At 42.0% G+C, this 12,081-nt stretch overlaps 1 protein-coding gene across 1 annotated transcript in view; it reads left to right on the forward strand.

Moving 5' to 3' along the window:
• The window catches only part of TM9SF2 (transmembrane 9 superfamily member 2), a 65,791-nt gene that overhangs the window by 17,016 nt on the left and 36,694 nt on the right, over positions 1–12,081 (forward strand). Inside the window, exons 2-3 of the mRNA XM_017503559.1 lie at positions 362–429; positions 2,800–2,893. Coding sequence (XP_017359048.1) covers positions 362–429; positions 2,800–2,893 — 162 coding nt within the window. The remainder of the gene's footprint in view (positions 1–361; positions 430–2,799; positions 2,894–12,081) is intronic.

Genomic DNA, 12,081 nt, shown 5'->3' on the forward strand with positions numbered 1-12,081 from the left:
TTTTTTTTGAGACAGAGTCTTGCTCTTGTCACCCGGGCTGGAGTGCAATGGCACGATCTCGGCTCACTGCATCCTCTGCCTCCGAGGTTCAAACAATCCTCCTGCCTCAGACTCCCTAGTAGCTAGGATTACAGGTGCCTACCACCACTTGTATTTTTAGTAGAGAAGGGATTTCACCATGTTGGCCAGGCTGGTCTTGAACTCCTGACCTCATGATACGCCCACCTCAGCCTCCCAAAGTGCTGGGATTACAGGCGTTAGCCACTGCACCTAGCCTTCACATTCTTTTTCAATTCTAAGCGTGACTTTAGGCTTTATGTCCTGTTGTTTATATTCTAATTTTGTGTTTCCTCCTTTTCAGGCTGAAATAGAACTATTTGTGAACAGACTTGACTCAGTGGAATCAGTTCTTCCTTACGAATACACAGCGTAAGTTTTTAGCTTGGTTTTTATCTAAAATTTTATGTGGCCCATCAGAATTTTGTACATTGAGAACTTCATTTTCTGGCAGTTATGGACAAATTGATATGCACTTTTAAAATGTATGAGGCCTGAAAATATTTTTTAACATGTACTCTTCTAAGGTGGGATTAAAAATGTGAGCTTCATTTTATGTTGCTTTGTAATACAACAGAAGCACTGACTAAACAATGGATTTCCTTTTTTATCCGACTGAACAAAAAGCTGTTTTGTTTTCTATTTTGTTTTGTTTTCTTAAAATTTTAAATAGCTCCACATATTTTTAAACAAAATTTTTATTTCCCATGTAATCAGTTCCCAGAAATAACGACTTTGATGTCTACTTCTCCACATTTTTTCTCTGAATAGTCATATATATAATCACATTTACACATTTTGGTTTTAAACAAAAGTAGATCTGTAGTATTTGTTTTTATGTTTTTGAGACAGAGTCTTGCTGTATCACCCAGGCTGGAGTGCAGTGGCGCGATCTTGGCTCGCTGCAACCTCCACCTCTGGGTTTAAGTGATTCTCCTGCCTCAGCCTCCTGAGTAGCTGGGATTACAGGCATGCACCACCATGCCCTGCTAAGCTTTATATTTTTAGTAGATAAGGGTTTCACCATGTTGGCCAGGCTGGTCTCAAACTCCTGGGCTCAAGTGATTCGCCCACCTTGGCCTCCCAAAGTGCTGGGATAACAGGCGTGAGCCACTGCACCTGGCCCATACTATTATTTTTGATTTGCACCTTGTTTTTCTCATTGAATATATTGTGGGCAACTTTCCATGTCAATACATAGCTACCTCACTCTTTTTAGTAGCTGTCATTATTTCTATGGTAGAAATTGTATAGATTCCATGTACAATTTGTTTCACTAATTTCCTATAAACGTTTGATTCTTTCCAGGTTTTTTGTTTGTTTGTTTGTTTTTGAGACAAGGTCTTGCTCTGTTGCCCAGGCTGGAGTGCAGTGGCGTAATCATGGCTCACTGCAGCCACAACATCCTGGGCTTAGGTGATCCTCCCATCTCAGCCTCCTGAATAGCTGGGACCATAGGCATTTGCCACCATGCCTGGCTATTTTGTTTTTTTGTGGTGATGGAGTCCTACTGTGTTGCCCAGGCTGGTTTCAGACTCTTGGGTTCAAGTTACCTTCCACCTTCGCCTCCCAAAGTGCTGGGAGGAGCGCAGGCAGGAGCCACTGCGCCTAGCCCAGTTTTTTTGATATTATGAAAAATGCTGCATGAATATCCTTTATTAATTTGACCATCGTATACCATATTGGATCTAAAACTGTTCCTGAAATTTAGTTTAATCTAATTTCTCTGCTTAAAACTTAAGAGTTTTAAGAGAAAATAGTTTGCTGTAGAGAAAAGCACACACAAAAAAGGTAAGACTATCCTATAAGAATTCATATACCTAAGTATGTCTAAGAAAAAAGTACAAAATACCTGAATGGGTAGACTATAACTGTTGGATACTTACTTTTTTCTAGTTTTTGTTTTGTCAAATAAAGAAACATCTCTAAATCTTTGTGGATATTCTTAGGAAAAGTCAGTGGATCTGTTATATACAGTAGATGGAGAATCTTCATTTGGGAACTTCCCAGCCCCAGGTTTTTTTCATCACTGGAGATCCACCTTCCTCTTAGGAATCTCACCAATCTGTTACTGTTACTATACTGATCTCAGGTATTCCCCATATCATTCCAGGGTGAGCACAGATTAATTTTCTGTAGCAAAGCTGAAATTAAGGTATAATGTTTAAACAGAGCTTTGTTAATGTTGGTTAGTAATACAAGGGGATTACAACACAGAGAATCTTATAGATGACTGACTATATCTTCTCCACAGCACTGTTCACAGAGGGTCTGTTTAGCCATGCTTCACATATTGGGATGTGTTGGCCAGTATACTGGGATGAGACAACTGCAGGTAGACTTGATATACGTTACTGAAACGTCATTTTTAATTATTTGAATTAGAAAGGTATAGAAAGGAGATAAGTTATGCAAAATTTGCTTGAATAATAAGGATCTAAATAATTTTATTATTGAAAGTGAACAAAAATAAATGAGTTAATTTAAAAGATCCTGTAATATGCATTCTAATAAAAGAACATTATTTAGAAAACAAAATGTTCTGCGGCATAATTTCAGGCGTTTTTGTTTTTTTATGGGGGGAGATGTGGTACTTAGGACTCGGAGTATGTATAGATTTCTTACTCATCTACTAGATCTGCTAGAATGATCAGTACCTAGTCTGCTCTCAAGATATTGGCTAGGTGTTTGATATTTCATCGTTCTCTTTTATGTGTAAAAATTTAAATATTCTTCTCCCAGGTTTGATTTTTGCCAAGCATCAGAAGGAAAGCGCCCATCTGAAAATCTTGGTCAGGTACTATTTGGGGAAAGAATTGAACCGTCACCATATAAGGTTTGTATTTAGTGTTATGTGATAATTGTTTACTTATAGCTTTTGTTTTTTATTATTTGAGAAAAACCTGAGATAATTCAGCTCTCATTGCTAAGGAGGAATTCATTTTTTTTCATCTACGAATAGTTTCTTAAAATCCTATTAGAAGGATCCTTCTTCTCACAATGTGTCATTGATAAGTCTGTCTTAATGAACATTCATGCAACTAGTGTTACAAATGATAAGACGGTGCCTAAAGGCAGGGCTCAGATGTTCTGCTTCCTTTACAAAGGGCCCTGAAACCCAGCTTCCAATCATGAGAGGTTGTCCCAGCTGCTCTGTGTCTCTTTCCCTGTTTTCAAGCAATATCTAGAGATGCTGTCCATTAGCACGTATAATACTCCCTGGGCTACCCCAGTGGGATTTTTGGAAGCTAAGCTTTCTAATATTTTTTTTCTAATTTTTTTTTTCGCTACCGACCTCAGGTGATCTGCCTGTCTCGACCTCCCAAAGTGCTAGGATTACAGAGCATCTTGCTCTGTCACCCACGCTGAGTGTTGTGGCAAGATCTTGGCTCACTGCCACCTCCGCCTCCCGGGTTCAAGCAGTTCTCATGCCTCAGCCTCCCGAGTAGCTGGGACTATAGGTACATGCCACCATGCCCAGCTAGTTTTGTGTATTTTTAGTAGAGATGGGGTTCCGCCATGTTGGCTGGGCTGGTCTCAAACCCCTGAACTCAAGTGAGGCCCGCCTCAGCCTCCCAAAGTGTTGGGATTACAGATGTGAGCCACTGTGTCTGCCCTAACCTTTCTATATTTTGATGATTGAAAATGTATTTGGAGCATCTTTGGTACATTTTTAGGACAACAGTTAAACCAAACTAAGGTAGTATTTTCAACATATGTACTTTAGTATATGTTATTCACTACAATATAAGGTCTTATTTTCAACATATGTACTTCGTCATCTCTCAGAATTCTTTTGCCTTTAAATCTATTATCTTTTAAGCTGATTATCCTTCCACATTGCATAGTTACTGTTTGTTTTATATCTGTTCTCCTACTATACAAAGAACAATGGTCTTCTGCTTTTAGAAACATTAGTTTATTATAACAATGTATCAGCATATAAAAAAGTAAATGATGGAGAAGAATAAATAATAATAAATGTGCAGTCACACTTCACAGTTATTAATCTTTCCTGAAAATTTTCATATACCTATAAGTTTATATTAAATAAATTAGATTTACTTTTGCTTTAACTTACTATTCAACACTTTGCATTTTTCCTTTAATTCACTACCATGGGCATCTGTCCACATAAGAATGTGTGTTCTAATGGCTCTGACTTGTCTCTGGGTGTTATTCCCCAGCCTGACAGCTTCCTCTCCTGGCTTCACACCTTTCTCTGCTATGGCTTAGACCCCATACATAGCCATCTTCCCTACTTTGTCACTGGGCACCCCCATCTCTCTCAACATTTTATTACATGGAGCACAACATTTATTCTCTGTCCAGCAATCCCTAAGCCTAGATTTGTCTCACCAGCCATCTCACTCCCTCCAGCACCTGTGCCTACACTGTGAAGCCCTGGGGGAAAAGAAACATCATCGTGCAGATTTAATCCTCTACAAGTTGATAGTTTTTGACTGTAAATATATCCTCTTCAGATTTTTTTTCTTTTTTTTAAAGAGATGGAGCCTTGCTCTGTCACCCAGGCTGGAGTGCCATGGCACAATCATAGGTTACTGCAGCCTCTGACTCCTAGACTCAAGTGATCCTCCTATCTCACTCCCCTCAGTGGCTAGGACTAGAGATGCATACCACCACCTACAGCTAATTTTTAAATTTTTTTTATAGGGACAGGGTCTCACTCTGTTGCCCAGGCTTGTCTTGAACTTTTGGCTTCAAGTGATCCTTCTGCCTCAGCCTCCCAAAGCACTGGGATTACAGACAGATGTGAGCCACCACCTGACCCCTTTCAAATATTCTTTTTTTTTTTTTTTTTCTGAGGCAGAGTCTCACTCTGTTTCTCAGGTTGGAGTGCAGTGGCACCATCTCAGCTCACTACAACCTCCATCTCCAGGGTTCAAGTGATTTTCCTTCCTCAGCCTCCCAAGTAGCTGGAATTACAGGCATGTGCCACAATGCCCAGCTAATTTTTGTATTTTTTGTAGAGAAGGGGTTTTGCCATGTTGGCCAAGCTGGTCTCAAACTCCCGACCTCAGGTGATCTGCCTGTCTCGACCTCCCATAGTGCTAGGATTACAAGTGTGAGCCACCGTGCACTGCCCCCTTTCAAATATTCTAATCTGCAATTTTCTACCCTAAAATTGCCAGTAACTTTTAAAGTTTCCTAAACACAGTAGATTCGAAGGCCTAATGCGATAAACTCATTGGGGAGGAAGGAACACAAAGTGTATGGACATGGGTGGCATTGAGCAGGGCAGGCATGTAACTTGTGAAACACCTTCTCCCTCTTGGGATATTTGAAAGATTCCTTTGAATAGTATTGCATTATTCTTTTAGCAGTTGACTGTTTTCAGGTACGTTTATTAAATTTTACAATCATCTTAAATACTCCAGCAGCCTCTCAGCCCCATCTCTTTATTTATGTCTTGGCCTTGAGAAATGGTGGGTGGGAAGAACATCAGTAGGGTCCTTAGTGAACTGGGAAGACAGCAGGAGTCCTCAGCAAGAAACAGAGGGAAACCAGCAAAATATCCAAACTCATGGAGAGGTTTGTCGCTTGGGGCAGATTTTGAAGGTAGATTACTCCCCTTAGTAGGATGTCATTGGGCACATTTCTGTTTCTGTGCAAGGACTGTTCCTTGCTCATACACAAGACCCATTTTTGGGCCTAGTGCTTTTCAGATTTAGTTCTTTGTCCTAGAAGTTGAGGTTAAATAGAATAAAAGGAGAGCTTTAGAATGGAGAAAGATGTGTACCCAACATTCTCCCTTAGTCTCGTGGAATGTTTTAGGATCAATATTTGTACTAAAACAAATTCTCTAAGCCCCAAGCTTAGAGGGACAGAGCAGGCACATTTTAAGGCCAACATGTAGGTAAATAGAAACATGGGACTCAGAAGATTTTTTTCCAAGCCAGTTATAAATGTGTTGACCAATGTTTTTCATTTCCCTATTGATTCTTTATTTTCAAGGATTTTTATCTTTATTTATTTATTTTTTTTGAGTCTTACTCTGTGGCCTGGTCTGGGCCACAGCTCACTGCAGCCGTGAACTCTGAGCCTCAATAAATCCTCTCACCTCAGCCTCCTGAGTAGCTGGGGCTGCAGGTATGCCCACCATGCCCAGGTAATTTTTAAGTTTTTTGTAGAGACAGAGTCTTGGTGTGTTGCCCAGGCTGGTCTTGAACTCCTGGACTTAAGCAATCCTCCCGCTTTAGCCACCCAAAGTTCTGGGATTAGAGGTGTGAGCCACTACACCCAGCCTTATCTTATTTTAATATGCTGTAAAAACAGAGGTAACAAAAAGTAACAAAATAAAATCCCAGTCTGCTTTGCCATCTTTTGTGTTTGACTTCTGTTTAGGTCAGGAAAACAACAGTGCAAGACATTGTGTGTATTATGTGAAGCAAGAGCCACATTTCACAGGACCATAAAGTCTCATCTCATCTCAGATCTAAGCATTCATTTTCATTCACTCAATTAACACATTTGCACAATACCTTTCATGTGCCAGGCAGTGTGATGAAATACAGCAGTGAACAAAACAAAAGTCTCTGTCCTCATGGATCTTTCATGCTGTTAGGGAGAAGACAAAATAAGTTACCATAATGTATGTTTTAGTTACTGATGCAAGAACTATTGAACATAAATCTGGGAAGGTGCATGGGGAATTTCTAATTTTAAATAGGCCTACTGCAAAGGCGAATTGAAACTCTTAAATTTAAAGTCTTGCCAAGAAGGTGACATTTGAGCAAAAGACCTCAAGCAAGTAAGGGAGTGAGCCAGGTGAATGTGTGGGGAGGTGCTCTAGCTTCAGAGAGCCCATGAGGTGTGCAACTTGAGCAGGTGAGCAAGAGAGAGCATAGGAAATGAGCACAGAGAAGTAACAGGACCACGTCATAGAGTGACCCAGAGGCCACTGTGAAGATTGGCCTTCATCTAAGCAAGATGGTGAACACTGGAGGGTTTTGAGTACGCTTTGATTTTACCAGGGTCACTCTGGCTGCTGTACTGAGAATGGACCATGGAGGTGTGAGGGAAGAAGCCAGGAGACTAGTAGGAGGCCTTCTTTCCATCTAAATATGATCAGACTGGAGGCGGGTGGTGGGGTGGTGAAGAGGTCAGAATCTCTGGATCTGGCTGTGTTTTGAGGGTGGCAGACGGAATTTGCCAAGGGATGGGATATGGAATGTGGAGTTTCTGTTTTCTAAGACGTGACAGTCTGTGGGAAGAGCAGTTTTGGGGAATGGGGAAAAGTTAGTTTTGGATGTGGTGAGAGGTGTTTATTAGGTGTCCAAGCAGAGATATTGAATAAACAGCCAAATATATGCGCCTAGAGTTTGGAAGAGGGCTTAATCCTGGGTATACACAGTATATATTTGAGAATCATCAGTGTATAGATGGTATTTACAGCAGTGGAATTGAGGAGATCCCCAAGGGAGTAGGTATAGATAAAGAAGACAAGATTCCAAGAGGCACAGGAGGACGGGGAGAGTCTAGCAAAAGATACTGAGAAGGAGCCACTGGTGAGAAAGAAGGGCAACAAGGAGAATGTGGTCCCTGGAGGCCAAGGCGAGAAAGTGTTTCTAGGAGGAGGGATTGGTGAATTTGTCGCTGATCGGTCAGGTGAGATGAGGACAGAGGATTGACCTTGAGTTCAGCCATAATGTGGGGTCATTGATGAGAAAAAGCCGTGGTAGAATAGCTGGGTAGAGAGAGAATGGAAAGACCAGTTGCAAGTGAACACATCTACAACTGTCTTGAGGACTTTATTTATTTATTTATTTATTTATTTAGAGAAGGAGTTTCACTCTTGTTGCCCAGGCTGCAGTGCAGTGGCACGATCTTGGCTCACCACAACCTCTGCCTCCCAGGTTCAAGTGATTCTCCTGCCTTAGCCTCCCGAGTAGCTGGGATTATAGGCATGTGCTACCACGCCTGGCTAATTTTTTGTATCTTTAGTAGAGACGGGGTTTCTGCATGTTGGTCAGGCTGGTCTTGAACTCAGGTGATCCGCCTGCCTTGGCCTCCCAAAGTCCTGGGATTACAGGCGTGAGCCACCATGCCTGGCCTGAGGACTTTTGTTTTACTGGCAGTGAGAAAAAGAGTGGTAGCTGGAGTATAGCATGGTTCAAAGAGGACTTTTTTTTTTTTTTTTTTTTTTTTTTGAAAGGGTTTTTTTTTTTTTTTTTTTTTTTTTTTTTGAGACAGAGTCTTACTCTGTCTTCCAGGCTGGAGTGCAGTGGTGTAATCTCGGCTCACTGCAACCTCCACCTCCCAGGCTTCAGTGATTCTCATGCCTCAGCCTCCTGAGCAGCTGGGATTACAGGCGCCTGCCACTATGCCTAGTTAATTTTTGTATTTTTAGTAGAGACGGGGTTTTGCCATGTTGGCCTGACTGGTGTCAAACTCCTGACCTCAAATGATCTGCCCGCCTTGGTCTCCCAAAGTGCTGGGATTACAGGTGTGAGCCAAGGCACCCGCCCCAAAGAGGACTTGTGGTAGATCTTTAAGCAAGGTGTGTATGTGGATAAGCATGATCATTAGAGATGGGAAAAGTGATAATCTAGGAGAGGGAAGGGTTGCCATGGTGTCCTTGCTCTGGCAAGAAGGGATGGAACCCAGTGTACCAGTGGAGAGGTTGACCTCAGCTCATTTGTCCTTGCTAACTGGAGGGAAGGCGGAGACACGGGGCATGATGCTGCGAGGTAAATGTGGCAATTGCTTCGGATTCCTCAGTGAAGTAGACAGTATGGCCACCCCACCTGTGAGTGAGGAGGGAGGCAGCGGCCAAGTAGGATCCAGGAGAGCAACGAGGAGATGAGTGTGGAGCGGCTGCTAGGCTGCATTAGGGACCCTCCGGCCAGCTGGTGGTTGAAGTAACAGCAGCCAGCGTGCTTACTTGTATATCTCCAGCTGTTTCCAGCTGTGCTGCTATGAGTTGGATTTAACCAGGTTTGTGGTTTTAGCAAGTGAGTACCAAAAAAGTGAGAGAAGAGCACAGGATGTGAGGACATCCTTGGATGTTATGAAAGGTCTTGATACCATTGTGCTTGGAGTTTGAGCTTGCACGGGAGGATGTGAGGCCACAAAAAGAGTAAGAGACAGTGAAAAGACTGTAGGATCTGTCGATTCAAGTGGCGTCCAGGGCTTGTTGGAGGTGAGGAACATTTGAGCCAGTGAGTTAGAACGACAGGAGGAGGTGCTTTGACACTGGGAAGCTTGAAACGAAGATAACGGCAGGGACTGCTGTCATTGATAAAGGCAGGGTGGAATGCGACCAGAGGAGCAAGGGCTTTGAAATAGGATGAAGACCAGAGTTGCTGGAGGAGAGGGCAGAGGATCAAAAGGTCAGTGTGCTGGAAGGATTGTTATATAAATGTAATTACCAAGAATCAGGAACAAGGAGGGAGTGTTGGAGTGACAGTGAGCCAGGAGCTGAGGGCCAGTGACCTGGGGCTGGTAGATGACAAGAGCAGGAAGGAGTAGGAGCGGTGTGGTCTGATCACATGGGAGTCAAAGCTCGGGGTTTCTGGAGGAGGGAGAATGGTCTGGCCCAGCGCTGAGGCCTGTGAGAATCTCGCCACCACCGGCAAGACTCTAGTGAGGCAGCGTCCCTCTGGGAGAGCCAGATTTCCATCAGAACAGGTTCCAGAAAACATTCTGAGAAGAATTCTAGGAATAAGAGGGTGTTCTACCAGCATGAGTTTCTGGGCATAGTGGAAGGGTTTAAGCAGTTGGGAAGGGATCCATTTTGGGATTCAAATGTGGGAGTGGAAGGATGACATGGAAATCATGGACTTCTGAAAGCGACTAATATTCAGAGTGGTAAGGGGCATAATGGAATTAGTCCTGCCCATTAGTCCTAATGGGTAGTAGTCCATTCTCACGCTGCTATGAAGAATTACCCAAGACTGGGTAATTTATGAAGAAAAGCAGATTAATTAACTCACAGATCTGCATGGCTAGGGAGGCCTCAGAACAATCATGGCAGAAGGGGAAGCAAATATGTCCTTCTTCACATGGTGCCAGAAAAACAGTGCAGGGTGAAGTGGGGAAAGCCCTTTATAAAACCATCAGATCTTGTGAGAACTGACTCACTATCAAGAGAACAGCATGGGGGGACTGCCCCCATGATCTAAGACCGCCTCCTGATTTTTCTCAGATATGGACTTTGACATAACTTTTCTGCTATTTGCTAAAAGCTGGTGGTGAAATACATAACGGTAACTGTTATTTAGCAAATACCTATTTTCATCAGTCAGCATGCTGTTTTGCACACAGATTTTGCACACAGGTTTCTGTATTTAATCTGACAACCCTGCAAAGCAGGTACTGCTCCCATTTTACACATAAGTTAACCTAAGCTGAGGCAGGGTTCCACAGCTTTCCCTGGTCTTCTAATAAGATGGAGCTGACTTGCACCCAGGTCTGACTCTAGATTGATAAAGCCTTTGATTTTCAGAATTATTCCCGTTATTCCAATTATTTAAATCCTCACTGAAATAATTGAGGAAAAATTATAATCCTACATTTTCCTGAATAGGAACAGAACAGTGCTGTGCTTGTGTGTTATAAAGGAGAATTTGTTTTCCTTGGGAGCTAAGAATATTTAAAAATCCTTAACATAAATGAAATACAGTTCCATCCATAACAAAACATGATTTAAAATATTATAAAATTCCCAACTAAACACATTTCAGGGAGAGGCCGTAGGGTGTTGTCCTGAAGAGCATTTTCTCCAGAATTCAACTCGCTTGACTCAAATCCTGACTATGCCATTGCTCAGTTGTGTGACTTGTTGCTACAGTTTCTCATCTATAAAAGATGGATATGGGTTGTTTGGAGGATTACATGAGACTTGATATATACAAAGTGCAGAGAACATAGGAAGCACTAAACAGATGTTATCTATTACTACTTTAAATGTACTTAGTCTTACTGTTTCCTTCACAATTGAACACACAGGTTGACTCACCTAATGAAGTGAACGCTGGATTGAGGTGTCAGATTTGCCTTTTTGGTGTAATATTATCTGTCTCTGCTTATTTTTAAGTTTGATACCTGTGCTTCTGATTTCTTCATGTGTATACTTTTGTTTTTCCATTTTTCACTTTTTAAGAATGAATCTTTAAGGTTCATATAAGGTTTAAAATATCAAATAGTGGTACAGACACGGCTGTGTTGGTAGAAGTAGCGGTGCGGACAGAGTGAAAACATTGGCTGACAGGTGGCAGCACTGGACTGTGCTTTAACATTCACTAGCTGCTTCACTGCACCTGCTTAAGGGATGTTAATAAATTCATACATACAAAAGAGTGGGCTGCTTAGAAGTGAACCATGCCATTTTTTACCACCTTGTATAATAAAGTTTGAATTTCTTAAAAGACACAATTATGGCTGGCTATATAGTTGGTAAATTTCAGCCTTCTGGAGTCATGTTTACCCTGATTTTAGACATTTGAATGTTGCTTTTTCTCATATCATCACATGCTATTGTTCACTGCTGAATCTCTATCACCTGACACTTAAGAAGGGCACTTAATATCTATTGATAATTTGAACATGAAAATTTGTCTGCTTATTACTAGAAAGCCATCAACTCCATAATTCCTAAGACATGACCATGGGATATTACTAGGAGAGACTAAAGTTCCATTTTGTTCTACATGGGTTGTTTTTTTTCTCTTCTAGAACTTACTTACACTTAGAAGGTAAGTCATCTGAAATAACCAAAAAGGATGTATCAAAGGAAAACTTGATGACGAGTTTTTAGAGAAACACAATAGGAGGGCCGGGCGCGGTGGCTCAAGCCTGTAATCGCAGCACTTTGGGAGGCCGAGGCGGGTGGATCACGAGGATCGAGACCATCCTGGTCAACATGGTGAAACCCCGTCTCTACTAAAAAAAATACAAAAAATTAGCTGGGCATGGTGGCACGTGCCTGTAATCCCAGCTACTCAGGAGGCTGAGGCAGGAGAATTGCCTGAACCCAGGAGGCGGAGGTTGCGGTGAGCCGAG

The sequence above is a fragment of the Cebus imitator genome, unplaced genomic scaffold (assembly GCF_001604975.1).
Source record: "Cebus imitator isolate Cc_AM_T3 unplaced genomic scaffold, Cebus_imitator-1.0 Scaffold312, whole genome shotgun sequence".
In the NCBI taxonomy this organism is placed as follows: Eukaryota; Metazoa; Chordata; class Mammalia; order Primates; family Cebidae; genus Cebus; species Cebus imitator.